The sequence below is a fragment of the Argentina anserina genome, chromosome 6 (assembly GCF_933775445.1).
Source record: "Argentina anserina chromosome 6, drPotAnse1.1, whole genome shotgun sequence".
In the NCBI taxonomy this organism is placed as follows: Eukaryota; Viridiplantae; Streptophyta; class Magnoliopsida; order Rosales; family Rosaceae; genus Argentina; species Argentina anserina.
The window spans coordinates 27316127-27335602 of record NC_065877.1 but is presented as its reverse complement, the minus strand read 5'-3'; the positions used below and the strand labels follow the sequence as shown (position 1 = coordinate 27335602).

Below are 19476 nucleotides of genomic sequence, written 5' to 3'. Positions count from 1 at the left end.
TGTGTGTCACCCTTGATGAAGGAAAAGACTTCGACAAAAACTCATTCACCATTGTTGTCCATGAAGTAATACAACCAGCAGGTACCTCAAACAACCACTTTTGAGCTCGATCCTCTAATGAAAATGGAAACGCCCTCATCTTCACTATCTGAATATCAACTCCTCTAGGGCACATGGTCTCACAATTGAACTAAAACAATGTAAGATGTTGATTGGGGTCATCTCCTGATAGTCCATGGAATTTAGGCAAATGATATAGGAACCACTCTTCAACACAAAATCACTCGCCTTGCCCTCCTCTAGAACAGTGTACGCTTTGTTAGAGGGTGTTGTCCCCCAATTGCTCCTTCTACTTGGTCATTCTGCTATCTAATCGATGCCATTTCTGGTTTTGGAACTGGGTTTTCCTCTGTTGGGCTTTGAACTGTGGGCTCTGGATCAGGTAAATCAAAATTCAATTGGCCCAAAGGACACAGACTTGATCAAAATTCAATTGGCCCAAAGGACACAGACTTGTCAACAATTCTAACTCTGGATCCTCAAAGAACAATGGATTAAGCCCACTACAACTTGAAGAAGCTAGAAATGGTGAAATTGATTCAAAGTCTCTTCCTTCGTGAAATGAACAATCTGAGTTGATGGAAACGTTATCTCACTCTCCTTATAATTGAATTCTCTTCAGGCGTTCACTAAGTTTGAGAGATGCGCCACTAAACTTGGACATTCATGTGCCTGAAAAGACTAAGTGTTAGCAACTTTACATAGTATGAAATACAAGTATGAGTAAATAAAGAGTTTATTTCTTTCTTTCTTTTTGGTTTTATAGAAATGTAGGACTAACACTATGTCTAATTGATTTTATTCACACAATCCTAAAATTTAAGGTACGTAGAGCAAATAAGCTAACTGCGTAATGGACTGAGACAGCCTCATGTAAGGTCTTGCTTTTATCTGATATACCTTAAACTTTTAAGGTATCATTTTTTTTTTCAAACTATATATACTTATTTATACAAAGTTATTTTCTAAGTTATAAAGCAAGGTGGACGTGCGGCCTAAGTATGTCGCCTAGACACAAACTCATTCATTTGTTTCAGAAGGCTGGATAGCTAGATTCAGAGATATTCACAAGGCACGACTCATTTGTTGGACACCACAGAGGCTACACCCTCGAAATGATGTTTCCACTGTCGACTCTATCACTGAGATGTATGTTAGTTTATGGGCCACATAGATCCAATTTTGTAAACCTTGAACTAGGGTAATGAAAATAGCATTCCCCTTACTCAGCTCAGAATAAATATGTGTCTTAGACTACTCACAAAATGTTAATAAAAGCCGCCCTTAACCCCAAGTGACCTTAGGAATGTACAAATTGAGGGTTAAAGCTAATATTAACAAATAATGCAGGGTTTGAGAATTAAAATAAAACCTAAATTACTATTTACATGATCGACTTATGTTTACCAAACTAAATCAAATTTACCAATACACCACATAATTACTAGTTTGGTTCTATCATGCATTTTAATCCATCTGATTACAGATTTTTAGACACCAATACAATTAGAGACTTAAGGGAACATCTAATCATGCAAGATTTCTATTGACGTTTAGGTTAACTTAGGGCTCACCTAAATTGCATGCAATCAAATTTAACAACACTTAAGGTAGAAATCAAATAAGATTACATTTAAACACAAAATCTTTGTTGGAGATATGCTTCACGGTGGCGTCACTCACCATGGGGTACATGTAAATTTCCAGAATTTCCCACTTTAATTAACACAAACCGAACCTACTTAGGGCATGATTCGATTTGTGTCAATATGGATGATGAAGATAGCACTCAAATACAATTTTAGGGACTGCATTCAAGCACTAAATTTGTATGCATATATCTGAAAATTATCTAAGAGCAAGTAAAACAAGAGTAGAACACAAAAATAGAAATACAAACTTCAATAATTATAATAACATAGATTCGGCATAGTCTTAAAAACATATCAAATACAATCTGGAAATTCTGAAACAAATACAAAACTAATACTTCCACATAAACAACAAACTACAATCTTCATATATTGGAGATGAGTTATAGATTAACACAAATAAACGAAGCCATGAAGATGAGTTACGAGAATCACACGTTGTAGGAAACTTAGAAGTACGGCTGCAATAGGTGAAACTCGGTGGAGATGAGATGGTTTTGGGGTGGACGGCTTGGCTGATTTGTGAGGAAAGTTTTATGGTGGTGTTTTGGTAGAGTTTCAGCTCTTGAATGCTAAGGAGAAGTGATGATTTTTCTGTGTGAATGATGTGTTATTTATAGAAGAGTTTTGGCTCCTTGATAATTATAGCTTGGACTTTTTCTCCACAATTTGTGGGTTGTTGTTCTCTCTTTCTCTTATTTCTTCTTTAGCTACGTTTTCTCTCATGTGCACCTTTCTTTTTGTTTACTTAATCCCTCATTTATCTCTTCCTTTTTTCTCTCTTTTTTTCTTTCACTTATTTTTGTCATTGATGAGTGCAATCTTCTTTAATCAATTCCTTATTTTTCTCCTTTAATTTAGTTGTCTCCTTAATTATTATAACTTGGAATTTTTCTTCTCGATTTGTGGGTTGTCGTTCTCTTTTTCTCTTATTTCTTCTTTTAGCTACAATTTCTCACATGTGCACCTTTCTTTTTATTTAATTAATCCCTCCTTTATCTCTTCCTTTTTTTCTCTCCTTTTCTTTCACTTATTTTTGTCATTGGTGGGTGCAATCTATTTTAATTAATCTCTTATTTTCAATCGTGATCTCTCTCTTTTCCCCTTAAAATATGTTGCATGGTTTCCTTGTTTTAAGGGTAGCACAGTTGGTCTTCTCTTCCTTTTTTCTCTCTTTTATTTTGCATGGAACTCTTCTTCTTTCTCTCTTGCATTATCTCTTCATTTAAATATAAAAATAAGAAAAGAATAAATACAAGATAATACATTAAGATAAACTTACTCTAATCTATACAATTGTTGTCTTAAAAAGACACATATGTAATAGATAAGCTCGTTTAGATTATGAAAGTTACGGAATATGAGTTTTAGTTCAAGTATGACTTTTCAAATTGGTACGTTTCCTAGTCCAAATGGGCTTCTAATGCAAATAGGATTCTCAACGTACCACAAATGTTACAGTTACGTCGAATAATGAATATTCCTAATCTAACTAGGTTTCCTAGTTCCACATGGAATCCTACTATAAATAGAACTCTCGAAAATGTCTGCGTTTTAAGCCTGTTTTTACACCATAATGCAACTAACGCCACCAAAGACTCATAACTTGACTAAATGACTCAATATTATAACAAATAGCTAAGCAAAGTACAAATTGAGGTAAAAATATGTTAAGAACATCTCACAAAGTGCTCCTATCAATGAGAACTAAAAATAATGGAATGAGCCATATCAAGGAGATGACAGTTTTCCTTTCGGACACCCCATTTTCCTCCGGTGTTCGTGGACATGTTGTTTGGTGAGTAATCCCATGATTTTTCAAAAATTGTTGAAAAATATGACTGACATACTCCCCCCCCCCCCCATTATCAGAACGAAGAATCCTAATGGTACTATTATACTGTGTTTGGACATGAATGTGAAAAGCTTGTAAAGCAAGAAAAACCTCATCTTTGGTCTGAAGAAGAACAACCCATGACGATTTAGTGAAATTATCAAGGCATAAATGCCGATTTGCACCCTAAATTTGGCTGAAATTGTCAATTTACACCCCGAACTTGCATTTGAGTCAATTTACCACCTAAACTTGGTAAAAATTGCCGATTCACACCCCAAATTTGTATTTGAGTCAATTTACCTCCTAAACTTGGTAAAAATTGCCGATTTGCACCTCATCCGTTAAATTTAACTGTTTCTATCTAACTTTGCGTCACATGTAATGCACATGAGGGGTAATGTTGTCATTATATATTTATTCATATTGAATAATGAAATAAATTAAATAAAATTACTTAAGATGAACACTTACTACAATGTTTGTTTTTGCGAAACATGTTATTGATTTATATATTTATTATTTTATGTGATATGGTATGTTAAAAGATATTAGAAAAAATATAAATAAATAAATACATTGAAAATTAAAAATATATGTGTGTTCCGAGAGAATTATTATTCTACTATTGTGTGTGTCTTAGCCTTATTAGGTTTCCTGTTAGAGATAGATTCGCATCTCTATAATGGATTAGGACTCCGAATCCTACGAGATTGTGGTTATGTAATGCCTATATATTGGCCTCATTATCAATCAATAAACAGTTACGTTATGTTCTATTACGTCGTTATTATTCTCGTTTTATTCATCCTCCAAAAATGTGTACATATAAAAATATATTTATACACAACACACTATATTTGAATGAGTGAGTATATTGAATATATAATTCAAAGTAGGGTTAAGTATGTAGAAAAAAGATGTAAATAAATAATTTGATTAACAAAATAATCCTCAATTTAAAGAATTTTTTTATTTGTTTTTAAGAAAAATATAAATAAAAAATGACAACATTACCCCTCATGTGCATGATATGTGACGTAAAATTGGATAGAAACAGTTAAATTTAACGGATGGGGTGCAAATCGGTAATTTTTACCAAATTTAGGAGGTAAATTGACTCAAATACAAGTTCGGGGTGTAAATCGGCAATTTTTACCAAGTTTAGGAGGTAAATTAACTCAAATGCAAGTTCGGGGTGCAAATTGACAATTTCAGCCAAGTTTGGGGTGCAAATCGGCATTTATGCCAATTATCAATAAAGACACATAATACCGCATACCCGTGACCGTAGGCTCTTTGGAATGTCCCCAAACATTAGAATGAATTAATTCAAAAGGAGTATGACTTTTAGAAAAGCTCGGAGAATAGATAGAACGATGACTCTTAGCAAAAACACATGTTTCACAACGCAAAGATGACTCATTCACACTAATAAACAAAGAAGGCATGATGGAAAGATGAATGTCCCAATCGTCGATGCTACAACCAAATTTCACTTAGTTGATTAGAAATGGTTGTCAGAGTGGTGGGTGGTTGTGCTCATGGTTTCTGTCCTGCATATGTCTTATCCAAGTGAAACAATCTGCCCCTCAAATCCCCCGACCGAGTATCTCCCTGGTGAGAAGATCCTGAAAAATCACATACATGAGAAAAAAGATCACTGAGCATCGAGACTCAGTTTTCAACTGGGGAACAAATAACAAGTTATGTGATAAATCAAGTACATATAGAACATTATGAAGTTCTAAAATAGGAGTGATACGAACTGACCATCTCTCTAACACTGGAAAACCCTCACCATTAGCATTAGTAACACAAGACACTAGGGGAGGAGATAACTCAGTAATATAGTAAGATTTATCATATGATCAGAGGCATCAAAATCAATAATCCAAGTATCAGAACCAACAAAGTTAGAATCTTTCAAAGCCATACCGATCTTACCACCAGCCTGAGATTTTGTAATAGTAGAAAAGTTACCATTTGTGCAGTATTTGCCCAAAGTATGTCCATAGTCGTGCGAGACCTCAACTCTCCAACCATTCTTGCCAGCCAACTGTCGAATAACACTCTCAGCATCTCTTATGTCGACAAGATCAATGAAAGCATAACTAGGTGGTCTTCTTGCAACCCATATTCTGCTGATCATTCTGAAGTTACAGAACTCAATTTCAAGTTCCTCCTCTGAAATCCGAGAATCAAGATTGTCAACGTACACACGAGACTTTTTTTTTATATTGAGTGTACTGATCAAATTTGAGGCAAGCATACTTCTACTAGCAGGGGAGAAAAATAAATTGGGTCAGACTGAAACCGGGTTGAACTGAAGCACCAGGTCAGATCACTGAAAACTGAATCGGGCAGAAATCTACAGGCAGCACCGAGTAAGAAGAAGCCGACGCGGAATTGGGTAAATCGGAGGACTCACGATCGGAATTGAGACTGACATCGGTGAGCTTCGAACAGATCTGTGGGTCACTGCCGAAGCCGAGTCGGAACTGGAATGCCGACATCGGACTGACGATGCAGGTGGAGAAACCGATCTGCAGGTGCGGCAGACTGAGAAACAAACGCCAGTGCTGGGTTTTCTAGAGCGGGTCGAATGGATTTGCGAAGGCAAAGATAACGCTGGAGGAGATAAAGGTGTCAGACGAACGATGTCGGTGGACAAGGCAGCAAATGACGTCAGACCTTGAAGAAAACTGAAGAATCAGATTGGGTGCCCAAAGCAAAAGGGTGCCCAAATCAATATTCTTACGTTGATGAAACTGAGACGATGTAAAACACCCTAACAATGGGATTCAATTCACAACTAAATCCGATCTTTGCTCTGATACCAAGTCAAATATAACACGATTTGAAGAATGAATTTTGTGATATCTATTCATCTCACACTAGAGGCTATATATAGAGAATACATTGTACTACAACTCTATATACTACGTACTACCATATACATAATAAGTAAGTACTAACTACACGATGTACAACGTTAAATTACATTCTATGACTTACGCTGACAATTTTCTACTCCAGCACTACTCTACTGACATGTGTCACCGATGTAATAATCTTATCACTCTGTCGCTACAACAAAACAAATAAACGAGTTACAGGAACTGGGAACAGACCTTGCTCTCATCTAGGGATGTTTTAGTCTTATAGATTGTTGATACAAGTCTTTGAAGTAGCATCAGCAAAAGTTTCCTTGAAGACTTCCATTGCATGTACATGTGTATAAGTTGTAGTTTCGATCAGCCGATCCTCCTAAACTCTTGGTGAGGATATGGTGTACTACAATAAATTTAATGTCATGTATATACAACAAGTGCATAGCAGCTGGGTGCTGCCATTAGCACCTGTAAATGTCAATGTACAACCCTTCTTTATTTTTTGCCTATTAAGATGAGCTCGATCAGGTTCTAAAGGTAAAAGCCGCATGACATTTTCTTTAAATTTAGGACAAAATACTGATTACTTCTCTAATTTTTAGTAACTCGACAGTTTAGTTATTTATGTTTCAATTTCAACTGATCATTCTTTATACTTTAAAATTTTAAAAATTTTGTCATTTCGTTAAGTCTCTATCTAATTACACCATTAAGTGGTTTTTCCCCCTCTTATGTGATATTTGTCAAGTTAGCAACTTAACGGTGTAATTGAACGGAGACTTAACGGAATGATCAAATTGTTTAAAATTTCAAAGTATTAGGAGTAATAAGTTGAAATTGAAACATAAAAGACTAAACTGTCAAGTTATTAAAATTAGAGGAGTGACTAATATTTTGTTACTCAAATTAATTTAGCTTTTGTGGCCTTGTATTCTCTGATCAATATAGTTCGGTATCATTGATTTCCCAGGTTACAAAAATCTTCAATGAATTTTTGAAGGCAAACAATTGATTAGAATTATTCATGGCACAGCGTACATGACTTGATGGAAAAGTTTGCATTCAATAGATGGGATTGACCTTAAATTTCATACTGTTCTGACAGTTAAATGAACACATAAAATAGTAGGTTCCGGGATCATTCATGACTAAAGAGTCCACGCAACTATCATAGACACCAAGGTTCGGAGACGTCTGACATTGATCAAATGATTCTGGAGAATCAGCTACAACCACATTGTGAAGCCCCCTTGGTCGTACTGAAAAACTAGTTGGACAAAACGTTATCAATAAAAATCAAGGACCCTAATCTTTTTAGGGCATACAACAAGAACCGTAAACATGCATGCGACTTTTAGTATGTATACATAACTTGCTGTAAATTTGAAGATCAATAAACGAAACTCTACAGAAAATTTGTAAAGAAACAACAAAAACAAAGAAAAATGAAACTACGAAGAAAAAAGTGACACAGAGGTTGTGTGCGGAAGCTGGCTCTTTGAGTAGTCACCTAATTCATCTCCGATGTAGAAAGTTATGCCATCAGCCCAAGCTTGGTAATAGAATCCCGGAGTATGCTAGGCAGCTTCGCCTCCGGCCAGCCTTCCGCCTGTTACATCTTGTCCGGACACCCTGCTTGAAAACGCAACCGAAAACCCAATGAAGATCAGAGCAGTAGTACTGCATCGTGCCATGGCCATCTTCAAGTGAAACTAACCAACTGTACTGGTAGGCGGTAACTGTAGGTAGCAGTTATGGCACAACGCACGTATAAGTAGATATATATACTTTACATATTGTTCCGGCCGAAGGCATAACGCTTTGGCCACAACGTTGAGATTAAATTCTACCGCCGGTAGATATGTCTGATGTTTTTGTCGATCCATCCTAACCTGCTTCTATATTTGTTTTGTGAAATTAATCTACGTACCTATATGATTGACTAGTAGTCTAGTAGAAAGATCACTGTATATAATATTTCTCCAGGCTACCATATTTTCATTGGCTGACTAGCCATGGATTGTCAAGTCTGTCCAACTCCAATTAGCTGACTAATTTTATTTGACAAGCTTCAACTCTCTTCTTTGCTACTTTCATCCTGAAAGTATAGTTCGTGGCTCATAACCCAAGTTCCAACTAGTCTTAAAGTCATTACAAGTCTTGCGAGAGTAACACCATTAATTCGATCTCTGCTCTGAATATCAGCACAACTGCAATTTGCTCTTACGATCTGTCCAACACCAACCCTTAACGAATATTCATCACTGTCTCACAAGGTAGGCCGGTTCTTAAGAAAGACATCCAAATGTCAACCGGTATATTCAATTATGTAATCATAAACTCAGTTGAGCAATGCTCTGAACGAGCACAAAAAAATATATCAACACAGGATAAAGGAGTTGAGAGAGATCGAGAAGCCAACCACATTGGTAAAGACTAAAGAGGAATTGAAGATATGTGATTTGACACAGGTCAAGCCTTTACCGGAGTTTGAGGCAGCTAGCCTTGGCTACTGGCTAATCATGGCTTGCGACTTGCGAGCCAAGTATTACAGTATTCTTATGAACAAACCATTGAATATGTTTGGAAACAAGCAATAATTCAGAGACAAACACTGGGTACGTAGATTTATTCTCCTTCTCCAAAGGTGTGTAAATGATCATGCATGTCGTCCATATTCTAGACTGATTACGCAGATGAATAAGAACCTACGCGCATTCATTTATTTCCTTCGAATTGTTTGGCTCTGAGAATGAACTTCGTTCCACTTTCGCATAATCCTTCACACATGAAATAGTAGTTGCCAACATCAGTCAAGACCAATGTGTCTTGGCCACTATAATAGACACCATAATTTGGTTCGTAAATGCATTGATCAAATTCCTCCTGGGACACTGCTACGATGACATTGGAATAAGTTGGATCGTAGTTGAAAACTGAAAAAAAGGAAACGCAAAAGGTTGTTAAGTAAAGTAATACTTCCGGAAAAAAAAAATACAGTGCAGATGTAAGTGATCTGCTTGTTACAACTAAAATTACATAAAGACATTCACCAAGGAAAACTCAATCTTAATTTAAAATTTCATGCATGCTTCCATATATATGATTACTCACGCAATCCATCTCCGGCATAAAATCTTCCGTGATCAGCCCAAGCTTGGTAATCAAAACCTGGATCCCCCCACGTACCATCTTCACCTCCAACAGTCCATCTAACTGGAACAAATCCAAACACCATGTTCGGAAAAACAAACAAAAAGGAAATCCTGATTAGAGCTGCAGCAGTTCTGTATCGTTTCATGGCCATTGTTAAACAAACTCAGCCAATTATGGATGAGTTGATTTCTCTAGCTAGTTGGTGAGTATGCTTCAGCAGTTGTGGCATAAGCTAAGTATATATACATAATAATATGCTTGTTATGGCCGAAGGCATATTTTGTTAGCTAGATATTGGCCGCAACGATGAGATTATATTCTGATACGCCCGAGGTGGCTAGGTTACGTTTCTTGTTGCTACATTTTCAATAATGATGAAGAAAATGGAAGAAGACGAAGAAAGAGGAACGGGTATCTGATATTATCTCTAGGAAAGTGTACAATGCTGGCTAACTTTCTATAATTGCATTCATTTATACTAAATCTGTGCTAAGAACTGTAATTATCCTGACCGATCTTGTGGCTCCGGCCTGCGCTACTCTAGTGACATGTCACTTTCTTCAACATGTCTCAGCTGAGCTGATTAACACCTTGTCGTCACTACTGGACAACAAAATATAACTTGACCGCTCTACATGCACGCGTACGCTCATTAGCACCGACTTTATTTAATCAAATAAATAGCAAGTTTATGACCTCTTTTCTGGTTTGAGCGGAAGGTTTCATGCATGATATATATCACTGATATGTTACATAAAAGAGAATTTAGACATAATTGTCCCTCACCTTAACATGCACTACTAGTTTTCCTGCCGTGCGGAAATGCAATATTGGAATCATGATCTTCCTTCCTTCTCTCTCTATCTCCCGATTTTCAATTCCATCCAACAAATCGGCGGTGTTTAGAAAATCTTGAGTAATTAGCTACGTGTAGAAGAAAAATTAAGGGCTATTTGCATCTGCATATAAAATATGCATATATATGGACAGTATGGTTCTAGCTGGACCTCCAAATTGATCGAGATAAATTAAGGGTTTAGGGTAAATCGTGGCAAAGAGAACAAAATTGCCACGCCAGAGAACCTGACACGGTAGGAGGGGTTGGCTAGAATTTGTTGCAGCCACTTCAATATTCTGAGGACAAACAAATGTGTATACATACCCTGCGTATAGGTTAAAAAGTGCATTGATCATATCATCCATCTATAAAGATTAAGAGTTTCATTGCTTATTGATTTATCTTATTAGTTACTTTGAAGTCATTGAAGAGGATCTTGTGGTTATGCTAATAATTTTCCATTTGAAAGTAGATACGCTAGAATTTTCAACCCGATGAAACAAGAACCACACATGTCTCCCCAAGGACTCCAACAATTAAGAGAGACCAACACCCGGTGATCAAGTGCCTAATAAGCAAGGAATTCATGTTGTCGCAAGGGAAAATTTTGACAACAGTTTATGAAGTACAACCCATTATTAAAATTGGTGTTTCATATTTCAAATCATTAATTTTGGTACATGACCTTCACAGTCTGTAATTTTTCATACAATCTATTCAAATATATGAATATTAGAATAGTGTCATATATACATTGGAGTTTCATTGTGAATTATAAAAAGTGTCATATATACATTGGAGTTTCATTGTGAATTATAAAAAAAATCGTCCCATGTCACATTTAATCCTGCGTCCACAACTGCATACACGTACGTAGTCCAATCCACACTATTTATGGAGAGATAGGAACGTGCATCCCTTAGTTGGTTGGGAGCATAAAATTATAGCATGGTAGGATTTGTAGTCGTAGCTAGTCAACATTTCGAAGCTTGAAAACGAAGAAATTAAAATAGAAAAAAATTACCGGAGTCTTTCAATTATTGCAACACCGGAAATTCTGAATTACGAGCAATAGTAGTGTTCATACTTTATTACGGACAGTAAATATAATGAACAACTATCTAGCTAGTGAAATGCCATTTCAGCAGTAACAATCCGAGATCCATGGCAAGCTAGACGCCACTCCATTTGTCAAATGTCAATGCATCATTATGATGTCCGACAATGTTTAACCAAAACCTCATGCCTTGCTCACAGAATCGTGCACACATGAAATAGTATGTGCCAACGCCCCCATCCAAGACCAATTTGGTTTCGCCGTTGTGATACATACCAAGGTTTGGATGTATGCTGCAGTGTTTGAACCCGTCACGGTGTTTTGCTACGACGACATTGTGATGATCTCTGTACTCGAAAACATAAAAGAAATACGAAAGTAACGAGTATTTGCAAATTAAACAAGGAAATCTTAACCGGAGGCTATTCTCCATTCACATTTGCATGTTTATCAGAACCAGCCCAAATATTTCTTAGTTTGGTGAAATATTGCACCACCGGTTGCCCATCTTGTTGCATCGCTAAAGCGGTGCACATTAACTCATGAACCTGTATGAAATCAGAGTCATTAGTATATAAGCCTTCAAGTGTCAACCATATTGCCTGTGCAGTGTCACATGCCTCCACCAGATCAATTATCTCGTCATTCATAGCTTTCCACAAGACGGACATCACAAGGCCATCATCATCGTCCCACTTAGTGTAGGCAATAATATCATCTTTTCTAGGAGCATGAGTGGCTCTGGTTACATGCCCCATCTTGTGCATGCCTCGAAGATGAGCCGCCATAAGTCGCTTCCATTTACGGAAATTGGTTCCATTGAGTTTAGTACCCCCAAAAGACCCACTTTCAGAACTCTTGACAAATACTTCAAATTTCGGAACATCAGCTTCGTCTCCAGAACCCATTGAAATGATACAGCGGAATTAGGAATGATACAGCGGAAACACCAAAAAACGGATAAGAATTTGTCTTAGGTGCACGTTCACTGTCGATGCACCTACACTGACAATAAAGAGGTATTAATTCTGGGCCGGGTCGGATTTGAATCCAGGTCGGGTCTGAACCGGTCGGATCTGGAGCTACGCAACTTGAAATTTTCAGCTGTGGTTACTGCGGCGACTGCGGCGGCAATGAGATACCGGTATGCTGGATGGTCAGTTCGGGTGGAGAGTTTTGCAGCGGAGGAAACAACCGACGAAAAAACGCCGGCGTTCGTCGAGGAGCAGGCCCTTTCGCGCAAGGCAGCGGCGTCGGCGGGTAAGGAGTGCGGAGCGCGTCGTCGCAGGAGTCGCAGGAGTGCGTCGTCGTAGAGGCGCGTCGTCGCAGTGGTGCGGCGTCGCAGAGGCGTGTCGTCGCAGTGGTGCGTCGTCGGCAAGGAGGAGCGCGTCTTGTAAGGCAGCGGCGGGTCGGGTATTCCGACGGAGTACTCGGTAGAGATGGAAGCAGCACGGAGGGCCGGAGAGGGCGAGCACAGGTCGCCGCCGGAGGGTCCGAATGATGCGCTGAGGAGCTGTGAAGGTGACAACGAGCTTGCAGCGGAGTGTGCAGCAAAAAACGCAACAAAAACAAAACCCAGAAAAAACAGAGCCTTGCTCTGATACCAACTTGAACTTGTGTATTACACTTGCTTAATATCATACAACAATCATCTATATATATACACCTATAAAGTGTTCTGCACTACCCATGGTGCTCCACTACCCGTTATTGCTCTACTACCCGTGATTCATGCCAATACCCGTGATTTATGCTCATAATTAGATCTCTGTACTGGTGTGTAGGAAAATTAAGCTTCATCATAATATATATGCTAGCTTCGATCTGTTGCCGAATGCAGGTTTATTACAACTATTTTGGCCAGAACAGTACTTGAGATTACATTCTGAATTTCCGATACGTGTTAGCTTTCTTGTCAATGATGAAGAAAATAGGATAAGACCAGGAAATTGGAAATTTGTACAATGCTTACCAACTAGCTAACTATAGAAGCCATGGACATTCTGTCAATTTTCATAACTCTGCTAATTGTAGCCCTAACTGATTTTCTGCTCCTGCACTACTCTACTGGCATGTGTCACCGATGTAATAATCTTATCACTCTGTCGCTACAACAAAACAAATAAACGAGTTACAGGAACTGGGAAAAGACCTTGCTCTCATCTAGGGATGTTTTAGTCTTATAGATTGTTGATACAAGTCTTTGAAGTAGCATCGGCAAAAGTTTCCTTGAAGACTTCCATTGCCTGTACATGTGTATAAGTTGTAGTTTCGATCAGCCGATCCTCCTAAACTCTTGGTGAGGATATGGTATACTACAATAAACTGGAAGATCCCACTGATGGGGAAAATGACAAGCTGAACCTTACTTTCGGGCTCACAGAGACGCAAGTCCCCTACACCAAGAAAAAATTATGCAGAGAAAAGTATGTCAATTAGTTAGCAATGTTAATTATAGTATTATACAATGACATTTTGTCAAGTGATTGCCACACCTGAACTCGATGGTGTGTATATGCCTTCGATCAACTGCTCGCTGCCGCCCGGAACTTTGCCCACGACAATCAAGCTGGAGTAGCAGTACAAACATTTTTGAAGTAGGATCGGAGACGGAGCTCTTCCACTCTACCCTGGTATGCTTTCTTCTTAGACACTACCTTATTCAGTTGATAAGATATATATTACTTTTGTTGAATTTTCATCACCATGTTTAGCATTAAGCTTACGGATTAGAAAGGATGAATGAGGCTTGTCACAGCCAAATTTCAGCTTCCATTTATCAGCATTGCCTTAATATAATATAAATGGCCAAAATCCAAAAATAGCTGGCTTTAGCTAGTGCCGGATGAACCATTAGTCGACTTGCCCAATAAGCCCAGTTCTTGAGGCACAAAAGGGGCCGGAAAGTCTTCCGCTAATTGCAAAAGTTGTCGGTCACACTCTTCAGCAGCTCACCTAAGACCTACGCCGGCCCCTTCGGTCTCACACAACTGACAAGTGTCGGTCACCACCGATAACTCCACCAGGCAGTGAACCGGTGATCGACGTAATGACTTCTCTGACACGTAGGAAAGGCGTAACTTCGTTGGAGACGAGTATGAGCTGCCGTGAACAACCCGACGATCCGAGATTCAGAGTTATCAATTATTTCAATTAAAGACCAAGACTTTGTACTTCGGGACTTGCCCCGCCCTCTATCACATCCGAATGACTTTTGTACCCTCAGAGGCTCCGATCTTCACACCATCGAACATCGACTATGGAGTTGCAATATTGTTGGTACAATATTGACCGGAAGTTCGTAGGGGAAGAAGACCGGAACCCTATTTCTTGGCTATATGATGTAGAAGTGACTTACCACAAAAAAGAGTCAAAAGACCTTCAATTTCTTTTAAAACTTGAAAGGGCTTCAAAAGGGTTTTTTTTAATTATAAAATAATCACATTCTTGTCGAAAAAATTCATTCTCAAAATTGATTTAACATAACTTTATGTTTCCACAATAGAGTGATAATTAAATGCGTAACTATCAATTTCTAAACATCACTTTTATTTATACTAATCGATACGACATATTCATTATTTTTCATGTTAGCGGTAAAGAACATTTTTTCTTTAAATTAAGTGCAATAACATACATTTGATCAAACTTTTAAGCGATCTTTAAGAGGTATACATTGTAATCGAATTAGATGGCACATGCATATCTGTGTTTAGTTAGCTTTAACCTCAAGTTTTAATTATCCTCTAATTAATAAACTTTGTGCCTTTGTGACCTCATTCAAAAATCACATCCGCCATCTTGCCCAAGAATTATAAGAGATAAAAATGTACCATGTCACCATCTTTGCCTTTTTTTTTTGTCAATTAAAATTAGCCAGCAAATAATTTGAAAGCAACACCAGGTTTTTGTTGGCTTATAGTGAAGGCGGGAACAAGAAGCCTTTTCCCCCCACAGACTGAGGTACCAGATAGTTGGTGACCAGAACGGTAATTGCCCCGAACCCCGATGGACTATTACGTCAATTTCCCACCCCACGGGAATACAAATACAGCCAATTCCCCTATATTACCTACCAAGCCGGCAGCCCCCATGACGCCGGTGACGACCTCCCCCACCAATCACGCCCCTCTATTTCATCTACCCCGGTCCCTCCTCTCTCGCCACGTGTCTCCGAACCCCCCACGCCTCCGTCAAACCCCCTCGTCTCCCTTCCCCCCCTCTCTCTCCTCAGTTTTTTCCGTCAACCGAGAAAACCCAACCCAACAAAATAAACACAAAACGGTAACGTTTTCCGTAAAGCCGGTCAACCTAAACCCTCGTCTCTCTCTCTCTCACACTAAAAGCACTTCCCAGCCACAAAAACCTAACTTCTCAGATCGCCGATTCCCACACGGCACCCGCCGGTCAATCCCTCCGCCTATAAATCCGTCTCCTTCGTGACTTCGTCGGCTTAGTTAGTCTCTAATTCAAAACCCTAGCTTCGTTCTAATCTTGTTCTCGGTTTCCGATTCGGTTTTTCGGCTTTTCAGATTTCCAGATCTCAGAATCTTGTTTCAGATCGATGGAGGAGGACGACGAGATGCAGTCGCCGGTGTCGGCGGGGAGCGGATCTCCGGCGTCGCCGAGGACGAACGGCCGGATAACGGTGACGGTGGCGGTACCGTCGCAGATACCGGCGCACTCGCCGCAGAACAACAGCCTAACCGTGGCGCTGCCGTCGTCGGGCGGGGGGAGGAGCAGCGGAGGCGGGAGGGAGGACTGCTGGAGCGAGAGCGCGACGGCGGTGCTGATAGAGGCGTGGGGGGAGAGGTACTTGGAGCTGAGCAGAGGGAACCTGAAGCAGAAGCACTGGCGGGAGGTGGCGGACATTGTGAGTAGCAGAGAGGAGTATGGGAAGACCCCCAAGACTGATATCCAGTGCAAGAACAGAATCGATACTGTGAAGAAGAAGTACAAGCTCGAGAAGTCCAAAATGGCCGCCGGCGGTGGCCCCAGCCGGTGGCCGTTTTTCGACAGGCTTGATCATCTGATTGGCGCCACCGCCAAGGGGACTCCTGGCTCCGGCGGTGGCGGTGTGGCGCCGCCGGGGTTCTCGTCGAAGAATCACAAGATTCCGATCGGAATGCCGGTCGGAGTCCGAGGAGGAGGAGGAGGACAGTTTGTGCCGAAGCACCTGCAGCAGCTGCAGAAGGCGAATGCCAAGAAAAGGAGCGCGGCGGCGGAGTGGGACTCGGATTCTTCCAGGGAGGCGTCTCCGGTGTCGGCGGACAGCTTTCCGCCTCCGCCGCCAGTTTTCGAGATGAAGAGGCCGAGGACGGCGGGGCGGGGAGCGAATGCTGGCTTTGGGAGGGGAGGAAGAGGAGGAGGAGGAGTGGGAGGAGTTGGGAAGGAGATTAGGGGAAGGGATAGTGGTGGGGGTGGAGAGAAGAAAGGCGAGTGGGGGAGTTCGATGAAGGAGTTGACGCAGGCAATGCTGAGGTTCGGGGAGGCTTATGAGCACGCCGAGACTGCAAAGCTGCAGCAGGTGGTGGAGATGGAGAAGCAGAGGATGAAGTTTGCTAAGGAGTTGGAGCTGCAGAGAATGCAGTTCTTCATGAAGACACAGGTGGAGATGTCACAGCTCAAGCATGGTAGGAGGAATGGGAGTGCTAGTAATCATCATCGCAGCAACAACAACAACAGTGATAGCAACTAGGAACCGAAAACAGCCCCAAGTTGGCGAAATTGTACTCCTATAAGCGGTAGGTTTGAGTGTATGATCTGTTCGTCTCTTTATTATCACATATTTAAGTTTGTGAAATGTTAGGAAGATGGTAGTGTCATCAGGGTAAATGGTTGGTTAGGATTTAGAGTTTATTCTTATTGGCAGTTGAAGTTGAGTCTTCTTGACTTGCCTGTTGTGAATGTTGTTTAACATTATGGAATGAAAATGAGGATCAGCTCTAGCATTAAGAACATTGTGCAGGTCCTCCGGATGTTTTGATGACTCGATTCCATTCCTTGTTTCATTGTACAACATTGTCATGAAATTTGAAACTTGTTAACTTCTGTTGCTGGTTGTTGAATACTATTCAAATGTGATATCTTCATTCAGATTTGGTGCATCGTATTGTAAACAAGGAGTGAGCTGACATAAAGATAGCAGTATGGCATTATCTCAATTGAGGAAGCTTTAGTACTTAGTTTGATGCTACAATGGTACCCGAACTGAGAAGAGCCACAGTCGAGGAAAAGATATGCAGACTCTGCATATGAGTCGCTGATGCAAGTTAAACTTTGGAGTCTTAAAACCCTAAACCCTGTTATTTGATTAAACAAAATGAAGTTCACCAGAGCTAATTTTTGACGTTACAAAACAGAAAAGAAAAAGAGCATTAATCTTGAAATGATCAGTAATGTCATCTCCACTAGAGCTAGTAGTTGTGCTGTTATTGTCCTCCATCATGAACGGATCCAACCCAATAATAAAGCTATGATCGGCATGATCACCCGGCAAAAACAATATCCTCGGCCAACACAACATCCCGTTGTATGTAACTATGTAAAGCTATTCCTTTCACAGATTCTATCAAAACTAAATCCTCCAGGAGATGAGACAATGTCAAATCACCCGTCTTCAAAGGGAAGTCTCCACCTTGATTCAAAGGAACCAAATTCTTCCTCGTATTCGAAAGAAAGAATTCTTTCAACCTTGCACTTATGGTCAGCATCAACCTGGAGTCCTGGACAATATCATTATGTCCTTTGCTATCATTATAAGAAGGAAAGTCGCAAATGAATCCTACTGGTAGACCATGGTGCACATGAGGTGGGGGAGGAAGAGGAACCCGGCCATTGGGTTGTGCAGGGATTGCAGATGTCGTAATCACGGTATGAACAAGAAGAGTTGCACAGCACAATACCAAGTCATTATAGGTACCTAACACAACTGGAGCCAAAGAATAGAAACTCATGAGTCTCTCAAACAGCCGAGATAGCTTGTTGGAGGAAGTAAGGATTTCCCCTCCATTGTGGTTTATCATAGTTCGATAATGGGGGTTTTACTCTGGAGAGTAAAAAACCGGCCAATGAAATAGAGCTCGGAAAGGAGGGTGCACCAATGCTTGGATACAACCTTGCATTGGAAAACAGTTTTATTGCAAAGAATTTCAACCAATAAGAGTTCGGGAAGATCACTGATGTTAGTCGTGCTCAAATTATATGAAATTTTGGTTCTTTTGAGTGTAGACCATTATATGGTGATTCTGATGCAAGGGACGACTGGGATACTAAAGCATTGCAGTTTTTTTTTGGTAGCAGCCATACATTTAATGGCGACTGGGTTCTTAATGGATTATCCCAATAGCGGACATACAAGCGCTATACATAATACACATCCCGGCCAGCTAATGTTTCTATCGCCTAGTATACACACGAAACAGATCGATCCCAGTACAACTAGGAGACTATTTCACTTTCTTTTTCTGTTCCTTTCCTACATGTATCTGGAAAGTGACTTGGTAACAAATTACACACCGAGTGTATACTTAACCAGTGTTTTATTTTATCTCTTCATTGGAAAGGCTCCCTACTTGTTGATATTCGTCCTATTGAATGAATTGAACTCATTAACCCACAGCTTATTAGCGGCAACGTCATTTCTGCAATAGAATAATTCCGGGTATTTTGTTAAGTACATTTGAAAATAAAACCGGTGCATCACATATCATATGTACTAGTTTATTATGTTTGTTTATTCCATATAAGATTGATCTGGCAAGCTTGTGATTCTGATCAAATTAAGGAAGTGGTCTTTGAATGTTGCTCTCTAAAATTCTAATTATTGATGCGTCGTCTTTTGAATGTGATCAATCATCGAAATTAACTACTATCATAATAATATATCTGCAGATCAGTCAGTCAAGTTCTATATTTTTTAAGAGGAGCGTTGAATATATAACTCAGTCGTGAGAGAAAACGTGGATGCACTAGAGCTATGATTA

General features: G+C 39.7%; 2 protein-coding genes across 2 annotated transcripts; one reads left to right on the top strand and one right to left on the bottom strand.

Annotated features, from left to right (window-relative positions):
• Positions 1 to 9029: 9029 nt before the first annotated feature.
• Positions 9030 to 9782, bottom strand: LOC126800554 (basic blue protein-like). The gene is made up of 2 exons (XM_050527934.1): positions 9555 to 9782; positions 9030 to 9376 (listed from the first exon to the last, which is right to left on the bottom strand). Exons 1-2 carry the CDS (start codon positions 9745 to 9747, stop codon positions 9159 to 9161), a joined length of 411 nt encoding a protein of 136 aa, XP_050383891.1. The 5' UTR covers positions 9748 to 9782; the 3' UTR covers positions 9030 to 9158.
• A 5688-nt stretch (positions 9783 to 15470) lies between these two features.
• Positions 15471 to 17499, top strand: LOC126800530 (trihelix transcription factor ENAP2-like). The gene has a single exon (XM_050527905.1). The coding sequence runs from the start codon at positions 16056 to 16058 to the stop codon at positions 17187 to 17189; it is 1134 nt and encodes a 377-aa protein (XP_050383862.1). The 5' UTR covers positions 15471 to 16055; the 3' UTR covers positions 17190 to 17499.
• The last annotated feature ends 1977 nt before the right edge of the window (positions 17500 to 19476 follow it).